Consider the following 27,466-nt stretch of genomic DNA (forward strand, 5'->3'; position numbering starts at 1 on the left):
TGGAGACTCAAGGTGTCACTCAGAGATTGTCTCTTTCAGTCTGGTGTGTCACTTTGACTTTCACATTGAGACTGGTGGTGTCACCCAGAGACTATTACAGATTGAGGGTGTCACATGTAGACTGAACAATTCACAGAGACTGCGGGTGTCATTGAGGACTGATATTGTTTTGACACATTGTAATCTGAAGCATCAGATCTAATCCTGAGATTTGAATTCTAATAGGAGAGTGTGCCAAGAGATGATGTGACAGATTTACATGGATTTTTACTATAGCAGGTTACAGTGGGTGGTGGCAGCCTGGAGTTTGAGGGTAGGGTATATAACTGTGCTCTTTAATGGGGTATCTATTCTCATTAAGATTAAGTGGTCTGTGTGACTACAGTGTTTCTTTAAAAATCCCTGGTAACAGGCATATTTACAGTCCTTCCTCCATTGCAGGATTGCTTAGTAGCAAAAATATGGGCAGATAACTGTGCAGCCTATCCTATGCCACATGTTGGTGTCTGGGTAGTTTCACAGTCCTATATGGCCAGGCGCTGTATTTGTGCCTAGTTGAGGTTACAGAATTCGTTTGTCTTAGTATTGTGAGTACATTTTTACACAATAGTTTTGGAATTTGTATACAACAGGTTCAGATCCACAGATTTTTTGGAGGGGGTTGAATGATGCTAACTTCTGCATTGCAGTGATGTTAAATTTGTTTCTGATCTATTTTTCTGTTCCTTAATTTTATGTTATACCAATAAATCAATACATTCACTCACTGTGGAATTTATGGACACTTTGTAAATGTAATGTGTATTTTGATAATCCCAGTGCAGCTCTGGTTGAAGATTATATGGGCTGCATGTTTGGCTTTATCACTGCTTGTGGATTTAGGTTACTTGAAAATACTGCTGATTCTTTGTGGTGGAGCTACAAGCCTCGTGATTCTTAATTCTTTAAAAAGGGGATTGCTGGCTTGGCTTATTGAGATTTGTGTTCTAGACTTCAATATTGTCTCCTACTAATCTATGCAAGTTAATTCGGTTGATCTTAAAGATTGCAGTCTGTGGCTTACATTTTCACACATTTAATCACTAAACCAGACTCAACAGGGAAATTGCAATGTTAAAATTCCTGAATTGGAATAAAAGCTCAAATCCAATATTTAGTTGTTTTGCCTGTAATGTGCCCTTCCTCATTTAGTGGATACACCCTAGTGAGTTTCTTAGCCCAGTTATAAAAATATTCGATTTTACAGTCAGTGCCTTTACTGAGTGTGTTACTCCTTCAGTGATTTGGGCTATGTTTTTTTATGTTCCGAGGTAGTCTCCAGGGCATATTGCATTGTAATCCCTTCTGGCATTGAAGCAGTTAGTATTTTTTCTTAGTTAATCTGATCTTTCCTGGTTATCAGTTTCCTCTCCAATCAGTATGAATTGTTGGGAAACAGTCAGCCGGTGAGAACTGCCAGCCATATTCACCCGCTATTGGCTGGCCTTGATAGAGGGGTGGGTGCTCATAACAAAATAAGCGTATTGTGATTGGTGTCAGTGGGGATCACTCAAGGCCTATGTTGTGTCTGTGGCCATAGCTGTAAGATGACACGTCGGTTCTCCGTTCCTTCCCCTAGACCCCAAGGGAGGGGTGTGCTGTAGCTGGGATAACATGCTAGGTGAGTGCAGCCTTTAGCTTGAGCTGCTTTTTATAACATGGTTTTTGCCCCAGATCAAGGTATATTTAGACTTTTTTTCCCGCATTGTAATTCAAACTGTATCCAGGCATCCTTATTCAGCTGGGATATCTTGAGATTTTTAAATTTGACTTCTGAATTTTCCTGGGCGCATATTTCCAGCATTCACATGGTTGTTGATAACCGGCATTTAGGAGCTACATTTTATACCTGTGATGGCTATCCTTTTTGCTCTGCAATTCATGAAGCCTAGACAGATGTCTACTGTGGATAGTCTGCAACCGTCTTGCTGTTGATAGGAGTTCCTCCGTAAATGTTACCAAATTTTTTTATGATGTTACACCAAAACATGTTTTTCTTGTAAAAGGGTATGGATGTCTGAGGCTTACAGTTGTTGTGTGTTTGCTTTTTTACTTTCAAAGTACTGCTGTGTGCATCCTAAAAAAGAAAGGTTTCATAATGAGTACCATTACATTGGGTAGTAGTAACATCCCCAGGACGTACTTGAAAACCAGAGCATTCTGAACGTACGTTTCCTGGTTAAATACGTTGTTGTTGTTATTATTTATTATAATGAACCTTACGAAATGTTAATTTGTTCAGAAATGTGATATGGCCGGGAAGTTCTCATTTTAATTTGCATGTTCATATATTTTGTGTCCTTGCTTTTTATTCAGCTGCAGATAGCCTACACAGAAATTTGTCAAATATGGAGAATAGTTAAACATAATGGTAATGATGAGTAATCCGTCTGGAATAGAGCATTGGGGACTCCACCAAAAACTCCTTGAATATTCAAAGCAAGTCAGACTATGAATGTGGTACATTATTGCACCATAAGTGACAACAATTTAATCATGAGATTTCTCAAGCAATATTAACTTGTGACCTAAGCCGTGCCACTTTGGGATCCATAAATATGCCATTATTGCAGTCTGCCAGAGTCCTTATTTTTGTAGGCTAACAAATTGTTATTTACTATATTTATCTGTGCATGCCATAACATTATCCCTTGGTTTTAAACATTGTTGATTTCTGAAAGTCTGACTTATTGCTTAAGTAGCCTGATAAGATTATTATGTGTGCCCCGTAACTTAATTTGTATCATTATTGTTTCATCTTGTGAAATGGCTGCTTTTTCCCCCATTGAGTCCTATGATTTGGATGTAGTTATTGCCAGGATTACAGAATCTCTCAAGCAGCGCCTTTGTGATGTTTAGTGTATGCGTTATTTTTGCATTATGTGAATAGTCGAGAATTGCATGTTCTGTACCATGTGATCCAAAGTCCTGGCTGTGTGTTGTGTTGTTTTAATGACATATACTATACACACTTTGTGAAAAATGTTTTCATCCCTACTTTGATTATCAATTTCCAGCATAGGGGTTTGTTGTTGTTGTTGTTGTTGTTGTTGTTTAGTCACTATAGTTGTGATCTGATAGAAGTGGTTGTCTAGCATTGTAGCAAATGTGTTTAGAGACACATTGTACAGAGTGTTCTTGGAGCACCACATTAAAGGAACTGAGTAATTTGCTATTCCTTTTGACATTGTCACTTTTGTTACAGTTCAATAAATGGCTACATGTAGGACCTTCATACTTACTGTTCTACACTCAGTATCACGTGATGGAATTTAGTGCTAAAAATACTAATTGCAAACAACACTGACTTTGAGAGCCAGCAAGGGCTGTTATCTGTTACTTTGTGTGTCACCTGGACCTGCATGCTAAGCCTAATGATTGGAAACCTTACAGAGGCCTCTGTGTTCAGGAATTTGACATTGTGGAATTAGCAGAGATGTGATTCAGATTTGGTACTCAAACAAACAGTCCTCTCTGTTCTTGCCAATGGGGGGTAGCCTTGGCACCCATATGTTTGTAAGCTCCATTCTCATGATACCCAGCCAACACATGGTTTTGTATGAAAAGACTGTATGGAGCAAAGTGCTAGGAATGGAGTTTGGTATATGTATTAGTAAGTACTATAGTCTGGTGATCTCCAGATCCTCTAAACATGATATGGCACGAATACAATTTCATTATAAATGGACATGGTTACAGAGGTCGGTTTTAAGGTACCACTGAAAATCTTCCTATGACTTGCTTGGCATTTTCCCCTGCAGCTTTCTCACAATACTAGAGTGCCCCAGTTTAGTCACTGGATATTCACTGTGCATGGCTAGTTTCCACCGGCTATCTATAGCCATGTACATTTGAGATTGCCATTCATTAGAAGCAAGCCTCTGGCAATGTGACTGTCCACACTTCCTGTATGGAAGAACACAGGGTACTTTTAAGATAGAATGCAAGAAACAGTCATCGGACTGGACCAGATTAATTATTTCTTTTCACTTCATTTTCAGCCTATTCATTGCTAGAGCAGTGCTTTTTACACATTCCCAGAAAGAGATCCATCAAAGGCCCAAGGCAATCTATGGCTAGCATGTCATATGCAGCCTCTGCCATTAATGATGCTGTGGACTACATCTTCCATGATGCTTTGCCATCCAGGATGCTATGGATTTCTTTACCAATCGAGGTGCCATGTATTTCCCAAAATGCCTTGCCAGACTGAAAGCTTCCTCTGCCATTCAGCGTGCTGTAGATTATAGATTAACATCTGGCAGATAATCGGTCGTAGGCCACAGCAAAATGTAAATCACCACCCACATGGAAGCACAGCTTTATGTTTTTCTCCGAAATGCTGCATTATACTTTTGTATCTGGAAACCAAACCTGGCCACAGCTTGGGATGGGTGTACCAAAAGCCTGACAAGTTGTAATTCACTGTCTGTAAAATGTTTCCGGCATATAACCTGTTCTGTGCAAATATCTATTTTTATGTATGTATGTGTGTGTTTGAGAAGGCCTTATTGAATTAATTTTTTCCTAATAAATAAAGTGGGCCAGATTAATATAATAGTGTTGCTAACAGATATAAACTCCATTCCTATAGACTGTAAGCTCGTTTGAGCAGGGTCCTCTTCAACCTATCGTTCTCTTTTAATTGTCCTATTTATAGCTAAATCCCCTCTCTCTCATAATATTGTAAAGCACTGCGGAATCTGTTGGCGCTATATAAATTGCGATCATGATAATGATAATAATAACAGAAAATTGGAACAATTAACAGGAACATTCCATTGGTTTTTATGGTGATTGCGTTCGCGCTTTCCCTTTTTTAGTTTAGACACTTTTTTTTTTTTTTATAATTCTCCCTAATTATTTAGTCCCTAAATGTATATAATCCAGAACTAAAACTATCATTCTCAATTTTTGTAAATGAATCTAGTTCAGATTATACAAAAAACAGAATTGAAGAAAATGCAATTGAAGGTAGTGTGAATGATGTTGTTTGTTATCCTCTGACTATGTTTATGTTGTCTAGTTATTTTGTATCGGGTTACAGACTAATATTACTGTCAGTAAGGAGTACATTTCCCGAGGGCATCTGATAGACATGCTTCCCGATATGTTTGCATGCTGTCTGATCATGATGCAATATTTTTTTTACAGGAACCTTTTATACATCCCACCCTTACCTCTTTACTTTACCCCACTCCCCTAATATGTAAGCTTGTTTTGAATCCTCTGTTCTTGTGCGTCCAACGCGACTTGCTGCAAATACTTGTCTGTTAGCCCACCTACTGTACAGCGCTGCAGAATTCGTAGGCGCTTTATAAATAATAATACCGTTGCTTCGTCTCCTTTGTCTTCCATTTTAGGGAAACACCTAGCAGAAAATTGTACAGCTCTCCATTTCCCAGATGCATTGTTAATGAGAAGTGTGTACCTGTGCAATATAGCCACAAGCAGCTCCACGTTCACTAGGAGGGGGATACAATGAATGAGAAATGCAATGGAAGCTGGTAGCAGCATCCAGTCACTTGTGATTCCCTTTTGGGGTTGAAACGTTGCTGTTGTGGTTCTCAATGAAGTGCCTGGACCCCTAATATTTTACTTGTGATTCCCAGTCTCCTCTTTTAATAAATTAATAGAGAAAACTACGCTTAATCTCTTTAACCCCTTAAGGACACATGACATGTGTGACATGTCATGATTCCCTTTTATTCCAGAAGTTTGGTCCTTAAGGGGTTAAATTAGAAGTTACTGGCCATGGGTGTGTGCTATGCCACAACCATGCTAATAAATTGTAATAGAAAGTTATAGGTGGAACAGGATTGGCTGGGATATATATATATATATATATATATATATAGTATGTATATATATAATATGTATGTATGTGTTGTCTACACCTTGAGGTTGGCTCTTTCTTTTTGTTTATGTTGCTTCATTTAAATTCTACAAATATTGACCAATTGACTGTCTTGCAGTCACAGCCTTTCTGAGCTTTGAGATTTCTCTGGGTGCACTTCAAAGAAGCAGTGACTGTTAATTATCACTTTCACAGCCAGGAGGGTCTCCAACACACAGGAGGCCCCTTGGCAATGAAACACACTACTCCTTCGTTCCTTTAATTTGTAAACACACCATCACATGACCGTGCCCTGATTTTTAATTACACACTTTTTTTTTTTCTTCCTTTCTGTCCTCTCACTCACTGACAACTGTTAGGAATGGAGAATATAGAGAGATTGATGCTTTACATAGGGATTACAATTCTGGATTCTGTTATTTAAGGACATGTCCACATCTCAAACCGCTGGCCTCTGTTTCAATTTCAGAATGGAGAAGTGTATCATCATGTGCTGTTCACTGTTATGCAAGACTTGTTTTGTTAGTGGTTTTAATTACAAGGTCTTCGTTAGGAAGTTTGTTACTGGTTTGCCCTATGTTCTTCCACTACTAGAAATGTCCACACTTTATCTCCCACCATGACTACTGCAAGCTCGTACCTGACGTCTATACCCTGCAGTTTGTAGCATTTGCCATGGTAGCTGGGTTAGCTGAATGTTTCTAATATCACTTGTCCGTTTTTAAAGGGCTGGGAAACCCTATTTCTTTACGATCACGCCCTGTCCAGTGTTATAACATTTTATTTTTATTGCGTTTACATACCTTTCATTGATCAGGAATATTAAGAGTGTGCCGGTAGGAGTGTACGATTTATTCTCTGTGATTTATTTTTTATTTGTTTTTTTCTTCTTGACCGCTAGTTTTACTACGGAACCCATGTACCACCCAAAAAAATCCCATGATGGAGTCCTGTCATACAAGCTCTGCCTGCCTTGGGTTTTGAAACCGAGCTCGGAAATGTATTATATTTCACTGGCCCTTATAATATCTAGGGGGTTATTTGCTAAACCTGATTTTTTTTTTTGTACAAACTTGTCAAGGATATTGCAAGCTTTAGGCTAAAGTAGCTCACTTTTATTCTTTTTACTCATTCAATCATGTAACCATCGAATTTGCCAAGGTTCCACAGTATTGAAGAGATTCAATTCCCCATCGGGACCAACCTATTGCAATTTTGTTATTGCTGCAAGATAGTAGCAGATCTCACAGCAATCTGGACCTGTGTTGCTAGATCATTAAATGTTCATCTGTAATATGGTATTGTTATATTTGAAAGACGTGCTATTAAGCAGAAGGATTCTGCTCAGGTCTGTGTACAGCACTGAATCCAGTAGCATCAGAAAGTCTTGGCCGGATGGGGTCCACACAAAGCCTTTTGTAGGTCACAGTTGGATGTAACTGTGAAGAAATCTATTTTCATGTATTTTTTTTTTTACAGTTTAATAAATAGAAGTTGGGCAACTGATCCAAGCTGTGTGAATACCATCCGTATAATTTGTGTCATAATGGGGGAATTGATGGTCAATTTCTACATAAATAGCCTCCTTATTCGAACCACGACGTAATATGTAACATTATCACTTCGGACAAAAAGTTCGGGCCATGACTAGTGAAAGGGATATTGAACAGTAGCTCTGTTGAGATTATCAGCTGGGTTGGAACAAGATGCTTATTGTTAAAACTCTCTGGAGCCCTGTGTTTGTGTTTTAGTGTAGTCTATTAGTGTTGGCATTTGCATGGCTAAAAATGCAATAAATTAAGTTATTTTTATCAGTTATCTCATTTTCACAATTTAAAAGAAGGGATGGATATTTGTTTGCAATTCTCCATGTTTGCTCTTATTCTGTCGAAGAGCTGTTATTAGATTCGTATTGATAACGCTTTTCGGGCTCCTAGCAGTTCCCACACTCTGTACTTGTAGTATGATATACAGGTCATGCTGGCAGTGCCACGATGTGCATCGACATTCGCTTTACAATGAGCCTCCGCCAGAGGTTTCGCCGCCCCTCGTGCTCCCAGCCTGGGAATCCCACAGTCTTTTAACAATGGATGCAAATTGCCTTTCACAGTAAACCTGATCTTTATTGAAGCAGAACTCCCAACAATTCAGGCTGTGTTGAACACGAATGGAGGAGTGGGGGGCACAGTTGTAAATATATGGAGCAAGGGAGAGTTCTGTAAATGCCAATCTGGATTAAAAACCTTTTGAAAGATCTCTAGGCTCCATAATAATTCCGTGAATTTGCAGCTCTTGGGTCAGATTCTTTTATATCAGTTATAGCTTGTGGACCTTCAGGGCATTTTCCTAAACTGAAATGCTTGTAATTCCCAGGGAAATTGTAAATATAAGGCCAAAATAGCTGAGGGAAGATTATCTGGATTGGAGAATTTTTCCACTTAGGCTATTTTGGCCTGCATTTTTACATTTCCATGTGAATTCCTGACAAATAGATTTGGTGCATAACCATATCTGATGGGTCATGTTTTTCACTAAAATGTTGTGCTTGTTTGACTCTTGTTTTGGCCATATTAGCCTGGCTGTGCTGCAGCTTGAGTAGTCTCCGGTTACATCAGCCTTGGTTTACAAAGTTTACTACATTCCATGTGGGTGATGTAATACAGAGACAGGGACTCTGGAAAAGGAAAAGGAGGGACAGTGAATTGGCTTTCAAATTCCGTTTGTGCCGGTGTTAAAATAGCAATGCTGATTTCTTTGGCAGAGATTTGCACGTGACATTGTTGGAGCCTGGGAAGGCTGTATGTTGTAATGACCTCATAGTATGCTTTTTGAAATCGCCAATGATTTGTCTCTGTTCTCTTTTCAAAACTACATTGTGTTTATTAGCCAAGTAAAATGATCGTTTGACCAGTTTCAAACCTTGTTTTTTTTCTATTTTTGCTAAATATTGTCCCATGTGATTTTTTTTTTTTTTTTTTTTTTTTACTGGATTATTGGTTCCTGATACTAAACAGAATCTGAAAGTGTAAGCTGCCATAATTTGCTTACCAGCGGTGTATGTAAAAACGCCTGCTTTGGAAATTCACACAATCGTTGCCAGTTTCCTGTACTGTCTACACGCTGCAATATTTTTAGCTCAGAATCCCGCAAGGCTCGTTTTGCTAGGTAGGAATGTGCGCGCTGTGTGTGTTTGTAACGTCGCTGCTAATGGGTCAGCCCGGGGCTTATTACTGGGGAATGCCTGAATTGGGCTTCTTGCAGTAACAGGCTTTTGGCGTCTTTCTTCTTTATTTTCTGTCTGTGAGTGCAGATATTCACAACAAGAGGACATAGTCCTAAATTAGAGGGGCAAAGGTTTAAAAATATCAGGAAGCATTACTTTACTGAGAGGGTAGTGGATGCATGGAATAGCCTTCCAGGTGAAGTGGTAGAGGTTAACACCGTAAAGGAGTTTAAGCATGCGTGGGATAGGCATAAGGCTATCCTAGCTATAAAATAAGGCCAGGGACTAATGAAAGTATTTAGAAAATTGGGCAGACTAGATGGGCCGAATGGTTCTTATCTGCCGTCACATTCTATGTTTCTATTGCTGGAAAGTCTTCTAATGAGAGCCAAAGGTCTCATTCTAGATTCAAACACGGCAAAAAGGTTTCATTGCTGCACATGTGCAGTTTCTATTGGGTTGCATAGGAAGGAAGGTTAACTTGGTGACTTGGTAAAACAGCTATCTCTGATAATAGATAACAGTGTCATCATTGCCTACCGGTTTAAGTAGAGATCAGTTCTTATCGATACTAGAACTAGTCACATATAGCTGTGTATGTATCATTGTGACAGTCTGTATGTGCAGGTTAGTGTTCAGCCACTGGGAGAGGAGTTGGACACGTTGTACATCTGTGAGCAAAATGTATTCGCTGATATAAAGATGGGACTTTTATCTTATCTAATATATTACACAACACTTGTGAGCTCAGACATTTTTATCCGTTATCAGTTGCTGAATTTGAAATGATAATGTGCATTTATAACAGGTTGAGGCAAGCTATTATCTGTGATAAGTTCTGATCGTGGAAAGTCTTGTCATATTGTAGCGTGTGAAAGTTTTAAATAGATGCTCTAGGCACCGGACAGCTTTCTCTGGTGCATATTAAAGCTTATTATATGAATGTCCAAAGTCATCCAGTTAGTGCCCAAAAAATGTGACCCGGATGGCGAAACCGATTTGACTATCCCTTTCCCAGAAGAAAAAAAAACTGACAAAGTTATGTAAAATCCCTTGTCTTTATCTGCAATATTATTATGTATAGGTTAGAAAACTCTGAAGGGTTTAAGAATGTTCTATCCTTTCAAATACGTTGGAAAGAAATTGTATATCAATGCTTTTAGTTTGATGCCTCTCCTCATTCTCTAATAATGTTCGTTCTTATCCTTTAAAGATTTATTGAAACATGGACTCTGAAGACATTCCTGAGTTTTTAAGCCCGAAAGAAGAAATTGTTTATTGGAGAGAACTGTGCAAGACGTTTAAACAGAGGTTCGTATCTTGTGTACACCTGTCCCACTTTCCCAGTCCCATTCATTTTTTCATAATTATTCCTAAAAAAAAAGGGGGGCGGGGCCTGACAGCCAAGATGGCCGGACGCACATTTTGAGAGCTCCTGCTACGAGGGGCAAAAGCGTGACAATATCGAGGAAACTAACGATGCAAGTGGCAAGCGGTACCAGGGAATGGACGCAGAACAACACTGCGAACACGACGGTACCAGCCCGGCGACGGAGCGCCGCAGACACACACAAGCTGCACTCGCGGCCTACTCCCGAGCGGGACCAGAGGCCAGAGAGAAACGGCCTCCACACTCACAGGCATAAGCAGAAGCCCGCTTCAGCCCTGCTGCCCCCCCCCTGGACCGGCGGGGGTCATCCCGGTCCTCGCTGGGGACGACTACCCCCGCCTACTTTCCTGACCAAGCGGCGAAATCCCCAAGCACACGGGACCTACAAGGCCCAACTAAAATGGCGGCACGGACGAAGTCGATTACCAAGCATACACTTATAAAACCGCCCGAGCTCACGCTGGACTTTATCAACAAGATGAGTATGTACCTATGGGCGAAGCTCAAGCGACGGAGACAACCCTACAAGCAGGCAATGAGGGAGGTGGTGGCATGGGTCCGCCCGACTACCCGGCGCGAAACGCACTGGAATCCTCCTAACACCTTCAGAGCACCCTCCAGATTAAAACGGAGTCACAGCTCACAAAGGCGGGAAACAGCGCCGGGGTGCCCACACAACGACACTCAAGACTTCAAACGGTTAAGCGGGACCCGACCCACCTCACACTCACAGGTCCCAGAGACCAACAACCAGCGAAGCACAACCTGGCATGCAAATAAGCACCAAGCCAGCTGTGAAGCGGATCGAGCTGCACAGAAACTGAAAGCGGACAGAAGACACCGGCGAAGAGAGCCCTCAAGGCCCGCCAGGGAGAGATCCGGGATGGGGTACCCACTCAACCATAGAGGCAGAACCACCAGAACGGGCATTGGGTGAAGCAACCCGGACACGGACTCACTAAGGCCTGCGGCAAACTGCCCTGTTTGGACCGCAGAGACTGTCACACCCCACAAGTTGGAGGCCCGAAGAACCACGGACTATAATGCAAGCCACACACCATGTTTTATAATACCAACCGTGAGCAATGTTTAATGTTTAGTCCATAGTAGACCCCTACTCGGGGAGCTCACTCACCTTACATAGCTCGCTACAAATAGGCACCACACACATACTTTCAATACTAACTCTGCCAACCGTTTAATGAATACAAACATACACCATTACATCCACACACTGACACACATACTTAGCCCGTAAAACAACCACTACACCAAATATGGATGGTACAATGTTTTCCTCAAATATTATTATTGTGACATAACATGTTCCTGTGCCACACCATGTATTTGTGATGCTTCCATTTACCAAGCATTGGATTGCTTTGCTCTCGCCTGCAATTGTGAACGTAACTTCTCTTCTAAAGAGGTTAACTCAGCCTATACCACACGTATAGTACATACTTATATATAACGACCTATATAAGCCAACACCACACAGATTGCATATTTCTTTTTCGGACGCCAAAATGTTTGAATTGTTATTATCCTATTAACCTCTTAATCCAGTAATTTTCAAGCCTGTTTAGTAAAACTCCTGCTTATAAACATGTTATACATAGATCGCTTAGACAGGACCGCTAAATCTGTTTATGTTACAAAAAAAAAAATTGGTGCTGACCTTTCCTCATGCTGACCAACTGTTACTGAATGTCTGATTATATACTTGTCACTGCTGTTGGGGCATGACAAGCCCTCTTGTTATACCTTCATGCACTTCAAAAATAAAGAATTACAAAAAAAAAATACAAAAAAAAAATGCACAGATTATAGTGTTGCGTTCTAAATATAGGGTGTCCAACCTTGATCTGACAGCGCTTTTTGTACTTTTAAATCCCAGAATTGTCAGCAAGCCAGTGTTTACTTGAGAGTTCTTGGAGCTTCAGGTTGGCTATAACTGAAGGGCCAGTCTTGAGAAATCCTAATTTAAAAAAAAAAAAAAACTTATTTGTTTAGATGGCGTATTATGAGTAGGGGAAAAAACAGTGCAAGCAATCCAGTGATTCTCTTACAGGATTAAAAATGGAAATATATACAATACAAACAAAAACCTTTTTGAAGTAATAGTAAAACAGTCACTTTGTAGGATCATTGTGGTGTGCAGGAGAAAAAATGGGAAGATATTTACCTGAACCACTCCTGCATCAAATGAGGAGATGCTGGCTCTCATCAGCAGTTGCTTAAGCGATGGCAAGATGTGGCGACAGAAGCGGCTTTTAGCTCCACATTTTGCCAATAATGCCTTAATTACAGCAGACAAATAGTTCCTACTTTGACTTATAGAATACGTTTGATCTTTTTGGGGGCTTTATATGTCTTTGCCTTTTTGGTAATTTACATAAACATAGGTGGGTAGAAATATACTTCTATTGAGGATTAATGCAACTTCACATATTGATTTTTATACATCTCTCTTTTTAATGGAAACAAAAGTTTAAATCAATCTGTCAAATGAGCTGCATGAAACAAAAATGTATTTTTACCGCTACATGATGCTTTATGTTACCTGCCACTCATGTGGGGCTGACTGAAGCTGATGCTTGTGATGGATGGTGGCTCAGTGTGCCACCGGGACAGAGTAGTTGTTCACCAATCACAAAGCAATGGTCAGCAAGGTATCTAGCCTGGTAGACTTGATTTTCTGACTGTGAAAAATTCAGATTTACATTGGACTATGTGTAATCTTTCCATTGTGTTGGAATGAGTTTTATGAATGACCTGTCTTAAATCATCTGTGTTTTAACTCATTAAGTTATCAGGAGGCCCGTGATGAACTTGTGGAATTCCAGGAAGGCAGCAGAGAGCTGGAAGCTGAGCTGGAGACACAGCTGGTGCAGGCCGAGCAGAGGAATAGAGACTTGTTAGCTGATAACCAAAGACTTAAATACGAAGCGGAAACCTTAAAGGTATATACTAACCTCCTGTCGCATTTAAACTTAACCTGACTCAAGCTTCTAGTACTTTGAAATGATTGCATTCCATAATTAACATGTGGTATGATTCATTCCCCTTTAGGAAAAGCTCGAGCATCAGTATTCGCAGAGCTATAAACAGGTTTCTCTCCTGGAGGATGAGCTGGGTCGGGCTCGAAGCATTAAGGATCAACTCCATAAGTACGTTCGAGAGCTAGAACAGGCCAACGATGACTTGGAAAGAGCAAAACGGTGAGTCCAGAATTTGGATATTGGATTAAAATTTCCTTTGTTCATTGGTAGTTACTACATCATTACTGCAACGATCTCCCGGATTCTCTGGAGAGAACTTAAGGGTTAATGTTAGAATTCCATTACTTTTTTTTTTTTTTTTTTTATAATTCTTTATTTTTGCAAGACATTCAAAAACAGTGTACATGAGCGGCAATAACGTATATAGCATGTAACAGAGGAACTTGGCATGAGGTATGATAACCAGTAGTCGTATAGCTTCTTACCAGTTGTTACATTAACTATACGGTCTGAGTTTCCTGTGCATGTACATTTTAATGTGGAAAAGATATTGTATGTCATGGTTTTTCAAAAGATAAAATTATAAACAGTAAGTTTAACACTTGCTAGAGGTAGCTCATGGGTACCACTATCTTGGTAGCTATTGTAGTTTTATCTTCACCATCTAGTAGAGACAAAAGTAGTACATTTTTGCTGGTCTGGTGGTAATTCCATTACTAAATGGGCTGTGAAATGCATGCAAAATCTCCTTACTAGAACTTATTGTTCTGTTTTTTTGAGATACAAACGCAAATTTTTATATACACTGAAAAGCAGTATATTAAACTAGCCATTTGTGTTTACCAGCTACTTAAGGACCCGTGATTAGGCATATTGTTTTTATTACATCTCATTGCTCCTTTAGTGGTTAATGAACACATGTATGTTGAAGAATATCTGTCAAATGGAGATACATGTTCTTACACTTGAACCTACTCCACCCAACTCCTTTGGGATATAACTGACCCAGTTTATTGCGCTTGAGGGCAGAAAATAATTTAAATGTGACTTTGAGCTATTTTCTGAAAGTGAAAGTTCTACCGTTTAATGTCAATCTTTCATAATCTCTGTTGGGGTCAAACTTGCAGGGCCTAAGGCAATGTATAAACATCACTTGAGTTGGTCGATTGAGACAGAAATACTTTTAAACTTTGAATCCTTTGACTTTTGTATTGACGTTTTTTTATGTTCCCCAAGGAGTTCCATCCCACTTTTGTTAGGGGCCTTTAGGGGTTAAGCTTTGCATAGGGTTCCCAGATCGATTGTTTTTTTTATTTTTTCTTCTTGTAGACAAGTATCACTTTTTGAAAAGTGCTGCCCTCAAGTATGCAGAATGAATATGCTGCAAAATGCTTTGCTGCTTAATGACTTGGTTCTACCTGAAACGTGTGCATCCTCTATATTGCAGGGCAAGTTGTGTGTCCTGGAAAACATAGTGGATAAGACATCCCTAAATACACTTTTGGATACCTTTTGCCTTGGTTTTTGTGCTAACTGATGGCTTTGGGTCCGTGCTTCTGTTTAAACCCTATACCCTCCATTGCTCTGAATTAAATAGCAGTCAGATTGGTCCTGTTTAAACTTCAAATCTCTCAGAACCATTCATAGGTTGCCGGTTAGGAAAATTAAATCGCAACTGACATCAGATCTGTCTTTTGATTCTTTCTTGTTCTACACAGTGAGTGTTCAGATTCCAATGTGCTCATGAAATAAGCATGTTTAAGCACGTTGTTCAGTTAACATAAACTCACTCACATTGGAGTTTCATTAATGCGTTAATAAGAAGCAAACTTTAGACTCTGAGTAATGCTGCTGTGCGATCAACACTGTGTTTTCCCTTTTCTGTTACCTGACGGCAGATCAGACGATGGGAGGTCACTGGCCACATCAGCCTGTCTCCTGTCGGTAACAAGTGATTTCTCAACAAGGTTTTTCATTTGAGTCTCCACCATTGATTCCATATGAAACAATCGCTTACTAGAGTTAATAGGGATTAGGTCAGTTTACAGGAATGTGCCTTGCTCAGGATGAAATGATTCGTATCTTGTATATATAATATTGTACATATAATTTTATACATTCTGGATGCATTCTGCTTTTAACCCCTTAAAGGACCACTATAGTGCCAGGAAAACAAACTCTATAGGGTCATTAGGTCCCCCCCACCCTCAGGACCCCCCTCCCGCTGGGCTGAAGGGGTTAAAACCCCTTCAGCCACTTACCTTTCTCCAGCGCCAGACTCCCTCGGTGCATGTGACCTCTCCTCCCCCTGCCGACGTCGGATCCGAATGCGCATGCGCGGCAAGAGCCGCAAGCGCATTTATACCGCCCATAGGAAAGCATTACTCAATGCTTTCCTATGGCCGTCCAGAATCGCGGAAGCGCTTCTAGCGGCTGTCAGTGAGGCAACCACTAGAGGCTGGATTAACCCTCAGTGAAACTGCTATGTTTACAGCTGCAGGGTTAAAACTAGGGGGACCTGGCACCCAGACCACTTCATTGAGCTGAAGTGGTCTGGGTGCCTATAGGAATGCATTTATCAAAGTCTGGTCTCTAAATGTCCTGTCAGTATGAAATGTCCTCCTTATTAAGCATTAGCATCTGTATTCAATCCTGGTAGCTTTTAAATGAGCGGAACATTTCATTTTTAAGACTAGTTTGTGATATTTGAATTATGCCCTTGTTGATCCCCATGAAGTTAAATGTACCTAATATAGTTCAAAACAAAAGTTGAAAACAAAAAGGCTAGTTGCTCTTATAATGTGTATATACTTACCTTTATTGGCAGATTACTAACCAAGTCAGGGCTGTCTGTTTACTGCCTTGTAGTTACTGTATAGAAGGCGTAACTCTGAAATCAGTTGTTAAAACACTCAAGTTCACTGCAAACGATTTCAGTGTCAAGCTAATGCTATGAGTCAGTTTTGAAAGAACCATAATAAGCACTTTTTTTCAGAAGCCTGTTATTCACACACATACACAGGTTTAGTTTAGTAGCTACTGGGCAAGCAGAGCAGTTACTGCCATGATGTATGTGACATGGATCCACTGGCAGCAAATCTGTGTGTTTTACAGAGAGAATGCTGCATTTTTTAGTATGAATGTCCTCATAGAAAACAGTTGATAACCGTATAACGCGTTGTATTATAAACCTAGAATCGTGCTATTTACTATAATAAAAGTCTATCTGAGCCCTTTTCTTTGGGTAACATTAAAATCTTTAGTCTCGTTCAGGGGTGTCATGTTTCTGTATTATGTGAGTTTCATTTAATAGTAGGACACCATTCGTGCATTTTTCCAGGCAATAAAACCCGATACCCTTTCGTGCAGTACAAGGACATTGCAGTTTATAAGCGAACAAATGACGCTCCCACCCAGTCTCTCCTGCCGGATGTCATACTATTTTAAACTTTAATCTGTTGACTGAAATAGAGGTATTGTTTTCTGTCTTGTGTCTAGAGCAACAATCGTTTCTCTGGAAGACTTTGAACAAAGGTTGAATCAGGCGATTGAAAGGAACGCATTCTTAGAGAGCGAACTGGACGAGAAGGAGTCTCTGTTGGTCTCCGTGCAGAGGCTAAAAGACGAAGCGCGAGGTAACGTTGACAAAGCGCCATTCCGTGCACGCACTGGGTGATGTCACTTTACAGTACGCGTAGGCCACATTTTCACCAAAATACTTTATTCAGTGAAATGTCAGTATTCCGCCTCCCTCAAAGCTGAAACATGAGAATATCTTTTGGAATGCTAAATTTCCCATCACCCATTCTAACGTTTTTACTTTAAATGTACTTTTTCATGCAGGCAAAACAGGAACTGTTTTTTATGTAAAGTAAAAATAAGGAAGCTGGCGGTTAACTTTATTATTTTCTAGCTAACTGTAAACACACAAACAAAAGAGAATCTTTTAATATTCTCTTCCTGTGGATATATGTATTAACCCTATCACACTGATTGCTAATTTTGGCAAGCCAGATATATTTTTTTATTTCCCATAATGCTCTGCTATCCCTGACATGCCAGATGATCTACTGCCCCACAATGTATTGAATTTGGGCAATTCATATATTTAATATTATTGTTTGTATTGGCAGATTTAAGACAGGAATTAGCAGTACGAGAGCGGCAGACAGATGGGACAAGAAAGTCTGCACCGAGCTCCCCTACACTAGACTGTGAGAAAATTGACTCTGCGGTACAGGCCTCTCTCTCCCTACCTGCCACACCAGTGGGCAAAATATCAGACAACAGTTTTACCTCCCCGAAAGGTAGGTCTCCACCTGCCAAGAGCTGTCCTACTATAGACATGTCTTCCCTATTAACATTCTGCATCTGGAGCATTTTAGGAACTTGGCATAAGCTGCCCTAGAAATGTTCAAACTAAAACGTTCATGATGCTTTGGAATTTTAAAGGCTAGAACCATTCTAGTTCTAAGACATCTAATTAGTTTAGGCACCTCTTCAGTCCTTCAGTGTGTTTCAGAATCTCTAATTTCTAACTAAAGTCTTAACTGTAACATGGATTATTTAACTCTGGTCCTAAAGGGTGAACATAACTGGAGGTAATTATTGCTAACAATGTTCAGCTTCTCTCGCATTCTGACCCACCAGATATTGGACTACCACTCCCACAATTCTCTGCCCATTACCTACCTTAATGCACTGCAGACTCCCCATTTTATTGTAGAAGGGAGTGAACTCCATAGATAATTTATTTGTGTGTGTGTGTGTGTTTTTGGAGCTCTTCAGGATCTAAAATATATATATTATATTTTCCCCTTCCAGGTATACCAAATGGTTTTGGAACCACACCGCTCGCTCCTTCCGCCAGGATATCTGCACTTAACATTGTGGGAGACCTGTTGAGAAAAGTTGGAGTATGTATATTTCTTCTAGGTTAATATTGAATACGTGCAGGGGCTGTCAAAGTTATCCTAGCAACCTTTATGTATATGAACACGTATAATCCAGCTTATTTCTATGGGTGAAAGTGTATCTGGTATAACTCTTTCCTGGCCTGCTGCGTGTACCTGCCAGATCTTTATCCTTGTACTTTCTTTTCAGGCCTTGGAATCCAAGCTAGCGGCATGCAGGAACTTTGCAAAGGACCAGGCCTCTCGGAAATCCTACGTCCCAGGAAACTTAAACAGCAGCAGCAGTAGTTTACTAAACAACAGTGGTGCAAAATACCCCCATCCTGGGCACACATCATTTTTCGACAAAGGGTAAGATCAAACGCAGTTGTTGCCAGAAGAGAGAAAAGGGTAACCTTTATAGAACTTTTGAACCGTGCAAGTAAGCCTTGGCACAGTTAATTTGTTTGTGAACTACATTTGCCATGGTGCTCAAATAGCTTGAAGTTTAAATGCATTTTTAAACAGTTGCAGTGCTGACGTGTTTAGCCCTACATGTGATGTTGATGTAACCGCAAAAACAATCTAACACATTAGAACATATATATTACCAAGTGTATATCATTACTAGCAATCCTACACAAACCGTTCCAAAATCGAATTATTTACTGTTCCTCAAAGTTGCACAGAATTTACATTAGTCGGCCCAGTACTAGTTCCGGGCGGGCTGATGACACGACAGTGATGCTTCCGGAGGTGGAGTTACACATCTGGCCTCCAGAGTGATTAAACATACAGACTCCAAGCACTATGACCACTTCAAATCACAGGAGTGGTCATGGAGCTTGGAGCAATTATTTAACATTTAGCCTGGATCCATTCGCTCTCATCATCTGCTATGAAAAACACTTGCAAGGCTTAATGCGTCTTGTAAAATGATATTTAATGGATAATAAATATATAATGACAACTGTTAATTGCTAAACCAGAAAATGCAAAAAAGAAGCTGAATTCCACTATTGTTTCCAGGTTGGCTATTTTGATCTACAATTATTATAATAATAATAATTAGTATTTATATAGCGCCTTTCTCCCAATGGGACTCAACTCTCGGAATTAACCAAATCAGCAGCTGAATAATAATAGATGTTATTACCGAATTGGGCTGAGTTGAACCGGCTGGGATTTGAACCTGTGACCTTGCATTTGGACAGCCATTGTAGTCAGGGAATTTACCAATTGAGCTATCTCACCAGTAACTTTGCAATTTCTTTGTTGTCTTTCCCCAAAACCCGGTTTAATTAAGAATACTTTTTTTTTTTTTATTCTTGAAAATTTGATAAGTTTTAATTAGGTCAGCTTCTTAATTTAACAGGAACATCCTTCACTGTGTCAGTTACAGTGAACACTACATTGAGCCCTAAAATTTACATTAATATATAATAACCATTTGTTCCTCTTAAAGGTAAAATATTCTACACCTCTCTCCCTCCACGTCTATGCATTGAGGGCCATACAAAGCCTGTTGGCAAGACCTCAGATTGTCTGGGTCAAAACATGTATCAATGTGGACATAAATTCTATCACTATTTTAGCTGAACCAACAAGGGATCTGTGACCTGGAAATATCTCCAAAATAGTTGCTTTTAGCAATTTTTATACCCCAAACTAAATTCTGTATTAAGTATAACTGCCGCTGATGGCTTTGGTACTGTCAAGGTAATACCCAGGGCTTTGATTTTATTTGCTTTTAAAATTTAGAACCATTTGCTTACTGTTTTGGCAAAGTAAGTTATCAAAAAAAAAAATGATGTGTAACACATTTTTTTTTATTAAATTGTGTGTAGACATAATAGTAATGTATGTTTAAATTATGATTTGGCCAGATCTTATTTCAGAGTACCCCATCATGATTAAATAGGGTTTATACGGATGCTTCTGGGTAATTTTAAACTATCAAGGAAGAGTCAGTTCTCTCCCTGAAGTCCTATAAATGCTGTAAATGAGGTGGACTTAAAGTTTAATTGATTGTAATTGTATTGCCTTCCAGCTTCGGCAGTGAATGATATAATTTCTGTTTTCTTTCCCCCAACTAGGCAGGAAAAGGTCATTTTCCCCACGTTGTTTATGGGTAATTGAACTTTAGTGATAAGGCTGCATGCTCTGAGGGTTTACCCTGTGGGTGCGAACTGTCATAACCCCTCCTTCTCTTCCGCTAGACTAACTGCATGGGGAGCTCTCTGATCAGTGGTTTAACGGCCTTGAAAGGTTTATGGTGTTTTCATTTATATGATGCCATGTGGGGCTAGATGGTTTACAAAGCCTCAAGTCATTATTTATCAGGGTAGTTTTATTCAAATTGATTTCTACTACATGTTTACAGGGAGTGCAGAATTATTAGGCAAGTTGTATTTTTGAGGATTAATTTTATTATTGAACAACAACCATGTTCTCAATGAACCCAAAAAACTCATTAATATCAAAGCTGAATATTTTTGGAAGTAGTTTTTAGTTTGTTTTTAGTTATAGCTATTTTAGGGGGATATCTGTGTGTGCAGGTGACTATTACTGTGCATAATTATTAGGCAACTTAACAAAAAACAAATATATACCCATTTCAATTATTTATTTTTACCAGTGAAACCAATATAACATCTCAACATTCACAAATATACATTTCTGACATTCAAAAACATAACAAAAACAAATCAGTGACCAATATAGCCACCTTTCTTTGCAAGGACACTCAAAAGCCTGCCATCCATGGATTCTGTCAGTGTTTTGATCTGTTCACCATCAACATTGCGTGCAGCAGCAACCACAGCCTCCCAGACACTGTTCAGAGAGGTGTACCGTTTTCCCTCCTTGTAAATCTCACATTTGATGATGGACCACAGGTTCTCAATGGGGTTCAGATCAGGTGAACAAGGAGGCCATGTCATTAGATTTTCTTCTTTTATACCCTTTCTTGCCAGCCACGCTGTGGAGTACTTGGACGCGTGTGATGGAGCATTGTCCTGCATGAAAATCATGTTTTTCTTGAAGGATGCAGCCTTCTTCCTGTACCACTGCTTGAAGAAGGTGTCTTCCAGAAACTGGGAGTTGAGCTTGACTCCATCCTCAACCCGAAAAGGCCCCACAAGCTCATCTTTGATGATACCAGCCCAAACCAGTACTCCACCTCCACCTTGCTGGCGTCTGAGTCGGACTGGAGCTCTCTGCCCTTTACCAATCCATCCATCTGGCCCATCAAGACTCACTCTCATTTCATCAGTCCATAAAACCTTAGAAAAATCAGTCTTGAGATATTTCTTGGCCCAGTCTTGACGTTTCAGCTTGTGTGTCTTGTTCCGTGGTGGTCGTTTTTCAGCCTTTATTACCTTGGCCATGTCTCTGAGTATTGCACACCTTGTGCTTTTGGGCACTCCAGTGATGTTGCAGCTCTGAAATATGGCCAAACTGGTGGCAAGTGCATCTTGGCAGCTGCACGCTTGACTTTTCTCAGTTCATGGGCAGTTATTTTGCGCCTTGGTTTCTCCACACGCTTCTTGCGACCCTGTTGACTATTTTGAATGAAACGCTTGATTGTTCGATGATCACGCTTCAGAATCTTTGCAATTTTAAGAGTGCTGCATCCCTCTGCAAGATCTCACTATTTTTGACTTTTCTGAGCCTGTCAAGTCCTTCTTTTGACCCATTTTGCCAAAGGAAAGGAAGTTGCCTAATAATTATGCACACCTGATATAGGGTGTTGATGTCATTAGACCACACCCCTTCTCATTACAGAGATGCACATCACCTAATATGCTTAATTGGTAGTAGGCTTTCGAGCCTATACAGCTTGGAGTAAGACAACATGCATAAAGAGGATGATGTGGTCAAAATACTAATTTGCCTAATAATTCTGCACACAGTGTATAATCTTTGAAGTCTAGAATAAACTTTTTACCTGTTTCAGTCAAACTCTGACTAATTCACTAGACGGTGAGTAAAGTTGCAGATGTTTGAGCAAAGTGACAGAGTGGGGGATTTGGCTTGTTGTATTCTGCTATTTGCAGTTTGGTTGCTTGCACACCCCAACTTGTTGTTTTAGAGAATAGCTGTCTAGTTTTCCTGAAATTAGAGTTACAGGACCCTGAGATGATTGAGCTTTTTAGTGGTCTTTGTATTGCCCTCCCCAGCTGCCCCGTTATTTAACTCTGTTACTATACTTCACACGGTACATCCAGAGACACCATTGTAATCAGACTGACGTAAGGTGGGTTTAACTGGACTAATTGCAGTGTATTTCTCAGAACACCTTATAGCAGTCACGGGTTACAATGACAACGAACTTTGTGTTGACTTTTACCTCCTACGTAAAAGCCAAAATGTAAAATAGTATTGCTACCAGCACTCTGTAAAAGAAACACAAATCTTTACAGATACATATTGTTTTACAGGGACAGTCCTTATCACTGCCAGTGGTAAGTTAAGAGAAACGATCAGGAATCCCTTCAAGGTGTTTCATTTGCATTGCTTAAAATAATGATCACTTTATTCTACTTTATCATACTGATTAACCCCTTAAGGACCAAACTTCTGGAATAAAAGGGAATCATGACATGTCACACATGTCATGTGTCCTTAAGGGGTTAAAGAAGTACATGTTCTGTACATATAATGTGTGCACCTTGTTTTAACACCACTGCTCTGTCAGTTATATCCAACCCCCTTTTTCTTTTTACATTCGAGTGTTTTAACAAGATGTGGAATACAGTGATCTTTTTATATAAGCAAGGCAGCTTGAGAGCTGTGAAGCGATTTCTGGTACATTTACACATGTTGATTTGATGATCGAAAGGTAGATTGCTTTGGAAACTCGGCAAAGAGGATTGGGGAGTGCTTGATACTATTGGGAATATTGTGATGATATATCTTGTTACATTACTCACCACAACAAACAGGCTTTATACAAGGAACAGTATTTAGCAACTGTTATATTATTATATTATATTATATATTATATTATATATTATTAGTATATTATTTTAAGAGAGCCGATAAGGCTGGGTGCATGTCCTGTCTGCATCACAGTACGCCCCCTGTCCATCGGTGACATGGGGTTCAGAGTGCAGAGCGAGGCTCTCGTTAGGTCACTCTGTGTTGGTTGCTTTGAATGACTATTAGTCGCCGAGGCAACCGACATATTTCTTACAGATGTTTTGTATTCTATCCCTCTCTATTTATGTACAAATTTCTCCAATAATGTGTGGTTATGGTGGTTGAAGTGTTTATTTAAACATTTACCTTCACCATGCCCACTTTTTATAACCACAAGACTTGTTTCATGTTTCTAGCACAGTTTAAACCACTCGTTCAAAATATACGTAGGTATTTAATCTTATTTATATGTAACCATATTTACTTCAGTATATGACTGTTCTTTACTGCCTAAACACGTAACATATAGTTGGATCTTGTGGTTCTGGGTGACGGTGTGGTCTGCCTGCCAGTTCTGGGTGGAGGTTGTTTTATTACATATATAATCATATTCTCTCTATGCCCCATGATTACAGTTTTTTCTCCTTTTTTATTTCTCCTTGTAAAACTGTATATATGCATTTCTGTATAGTGGATTGTTACAGACTTGAGGCCTTGAGATCAATGGATCAATCCTTAGGATACTTGCCAAGCGCTTTAATTTTTCCGCTAGACGAGACAGAGAGCAAAGGAGCTCGCATTCAATTTTAGGAAAGGGTATGTCCGGAATTCCTTATTTGTGACAAATGTCTGATGTCGATGGCTCTGCCATACCAGGAATTTAATGTTTGTATAACCCTGAACTTTCAGAACCGAGATAAACCTTCTAAACAATGGATGGAATTTATAAGGAGGGTGTGTGATGAAGAGTGTAAGCTCTCTGGGACGGATGTTCTGTCTATCCTGACAACCTGTGTGTTATCCTAATCTCAGGCATGTCTTCAGTCACTAAATTCATGGAAATTGAGAACTGACAGTTTGTTAGATAGTTTGGTAGAAATGATAAACCTCCTTCTTTTGTTGTCCATTTAACATGCGTTTAGACCAGACAGCATACAGAAGCCACATAGCCTATGTAACCGGAGTCAAGTGATCACATTGCCATTCTAAACATTTCATTGTTTCATTTAACAGCTTCATTATCCATTAAGTTTTTTTTACTAAACTGTGAATTGTGAAGAATTAACAAGGAGATTAAAGAGTTCTAGTTTAAGTATAAAAAAATGTGTCAATTTATGCCAAACTTGCTGAGATCCAAATTTGAGTACGTTGGAGAATTCCTCTGTTTTGGTCTAAATTTTTGTTCCCTTGTCAGTTCTCCACAATTTCCAGTTTAGAGCTTTAAAGGACCACTCTAGTGCCAGGAAAGCATACTCGTTTTCCTGGCACTAGAGTGCCCTGAGGGTGCCCCCACCCTCAGGGACCCCCTCCCGCCCGGCTCTGGAAAGGGGAAAAGGGTTAAAACGTACCTTTTTCCAGCGCTGGGCGGGGAGCTCTCCTCCTCCTCTCCGCCTCCGTTCCTCCCCGTCGGCTGAATGCGCACGCGCGGCAAGAGCTGCGCGCGCATTCAGCCGGTCACATAGGAAAGCATTCATAATGCTTTCCTATGGACGCTTGCGTGCTCTCACTGTGATTTTCACAGTGAGAATCACGCAAGCGCCTCTAGCGGCTGTCAGTGAGACAGCCACTAGAGGAAATAGGGGAAGGCTTAACTAATTGATAAACATAGCAGTTTCTCTGAAACTGCTATGTTTATAAAAAAATTAGTTAACCCTAGCTGGACCTGGCACCCAGACCACTTCATTAAGCTGAAGTGGTCTGGGTGCCTAGAGTGGTCCTTTAATCTCTCTGCAATGTTCCTCCTGGTTCTCTGACCAGGTTTAGAGGTGCGAGAGATCATTTAACGTATACAGCTTTTTACTTTCCCTTAGGGATATTCGTATCTGGATACATGTTTGAAAGCTAGTGCAGGTCTAAGAGAATCTTAATTATGAGGAATGGGGCACAGGGTGTTTTTGTTGAATTACCAGACACCACTTACTAATTGTTTGTAATGCAAGCCTTCTGTGTTCAGGGCAGCCAGCTAATGCTATTAATAAATGACTTCTTCTCCCGATTACCCAGTCTCAGTGCCCAGTATTGGTGCATGTTGCCCGCTGGTCTGTCTTTTTACCCCCGTGTTGCAGTCCTGAGAGTGGCTAAACGATGACACCGTTTCTATCTCCATGTGCAGTCCTGCATTTGCATTCCAAGATTTTGTAAAAAAAAATATTCTATTAACCTTTTCAGATCCTGGCCTTACTCACTTACTGGTTTTCCCTTTTTGTATATCAAACACGTTCTCATCTACCTAATGGTCTGGTATAGATTCCTATATGCAGAAAGTTTGTGACCATCTTTACTTTAGATCTCTTACTTTTTCTTTGTTCAGTTGGCAGAATCATTATATTAGCTAATTTCTGAATAATCCCTATACGCTGGGATTTCCGTGTAGTCTTTAATCACCAACTGAGCAAAAAAAAAAAAAAGCTTTGGGGATTTCTTAACTGAAATCTGACTTTAACTTTGTTAATGATTTGTGTTTTTATATTGTATTTTTTTTCCCGCCATCTTTTCCCAGGGCAATGAATGGGTACGAACCACCTGGGGTTTTAGGATCACGACCACCGTCTCCTCCAGGCTTGCTCCCCCTGAGCGTATGAACAAGGGATGTAACGGAAGGACTTGCAATATTCTTTGTGGATGTTCTGCGAAATGCGGAGGACAATACATGCTTCACATTAACTTCTTCACTGTCTTGAGGGGCTGGCAGTGCTGCCCCTTGGCATCAGAGGGGTTAAACTATTTTTTTCAAGCTGGATCTGAGACCTCACAATATATTCACTGCTGCCACCGCCTCTGCCACCATGTGGATCTGACACCCGCTTCTTCGAGTTCTCTCTGTATTGTGCTGTGGGCTGTTAATCGGCGGAGGTTTCATACTGAGCCAAAGTGTTCCACAGTCTGCTCATTGAGAATACTTTATCAACCGCCTCCCACGCCAGACCTGAAAAAGGCTTTGACGCAGCAGGTGGACCCAGAGGACAATAAGTTGTCCCTCACCTGCCAAGGATGCACCGAATGTAGGAATCTCACCCCAGAAAATCCTCCCCTCAAACCACCAAGCTAAGTTACAGGGTTGCTGCTGACTTCGTCAGACTTTTTTTTTTATTTAAAATGTATTTTTGTTTTGTTAAACAGTGTTGATGATGTGACCGCTGTGGTCAAACAGGGCTCTTGGTACATTGTGACTGACTCTTCAAACTGTGTGTTTACATACAAATCTCCCCAAACGTTTCCCTCCTTTGATGTGCCTCTATATGTACCTCCTGTTACTTAAAACCAATCTAAAATCCCTTCCTCCATACAAAGTACACATTGATGATTAGTTCAAGGTTCTTGTGTTTGTACATATGTCATTTTTCCATGTTAATTCTGACCATGAGTTCTCCTTTTCCTTTAGAGTTTCAGCGCAAAATCATTTAACTTCTCCCTCTGACACACCAGGTGTGTACTAGGCCACTAAACGGTTGCTCTTTCTCCTAACAATGCATTAATCTGGCATACCCTTCTCCCGCACATTATTTTTAAGCACACTTAATTTTAAAACTTTAGGAAAGTTTAAATGGTTGAAATATATATATATATTTTCTTCCCCTCCCTCTGTTCTTACTTGTTGAAGTTGTGAAGACGGTTTACAGTTATTTTTGTTTTTATTGTATATAGATTTGTAAACATAATATTTTTTTTGCCTAAGATATTTGTACATAACTTGGGCGTCTGTAGCTCTATTTATTGAAAATTCTATATGGCATGTTTAACGAAGGGCAGTTTAAAATCTGATAATCGCTACACAAACAGAAGTCTCTGCATCAGGATTGCAAATGGCTCTCTGAACTCAACAGTTTTGAAAGAATAAAAACCTTCAACGTGAAAAAGAATTTGCCGTTGTTTGAAATTCCTGATTCATTAATGATATATTTAATCTGTACATTGTGCCTA

General features: G+C 39.9%; 1 protein-coding gene across 5 annotated transcripts in view; it reads left to right on the forward strand.

Annotated features, from left to right (window-relative positions):
* The window catches only part of NDEL1 (nudE neurodevelopment protein 1 like 1), a 28,706-nt gene extending 1,301 nt beyond the window's left edge, over nt 1-27,405 (forward strand). The window contains exons 1-11 of one of the 5 annotated variants that reach the window (XM_063456013.1): nt 1,576-1,660; nt 10,333-10,430; nt 13,319-13,472; nt 13,582-13,730; nt 17,010-17,146; nt 17,645-17,818; nt 18,336-18,427; nt 18,615-18,775; nt 20,500-20,534; nt 24,018-24,142; nt 24,236-24,679. In XM_063456013.1, the coding sequence (XP_063312083.1) occupies nt 10,345-10,430; nt 13,319-13,472; nt 13,582-13,730; nt 17,010-17,146; nt 17,645-17,818; nt 18,336-18,427; nt 18,615-18,775; nt 20,500-20,534; nt 24,018-24,136 (1,107 nt within the window). In that variant the 5' untranslated portion in view covers nt 1,576-1,660; nt 10,333-10,344 and the 3' untranslated portion in view covers nt 24,137-24,142; nt 24,236-24,679. Of the gene's footprint in view, nt 1-1,575; nt 1,661-10,332; nt 10,431-13,318; nt 13,473-13,581; nt 13,731-17,009; nt 17,147-17,644; nt 17,819-18,335; nt 18,428-18,614; nt 18,776-20,499; nt 20,535-24,017; nt 24,143-24,235; nt 24,680-26,045 lie in introns of those variants that run through there. The other 4 variants (XM_063456012.1, XM_063456011.1, XM_063456015.1 and 1 more) reach the window with 4 other exon arrangements.
* Nucleotides 27,406-27,466: the final 61 nt, after the last annotated feature.

Source organism: Pelobates fuscus, chromosome 5 (assembly GCF_036172605.1).
Source record: "Pelobates fuscus isolate aPelFus1 chromosome 5, aPelFus1.pri, whole genome shotgun sequence".
Classification (NCBI taxonomy): domain Eukaryota; kingdom Metazoa; phylum Chordata; class Amphibia; order Anura; family Pelobatidae; genus Pelobates; species Pelobates fuscus.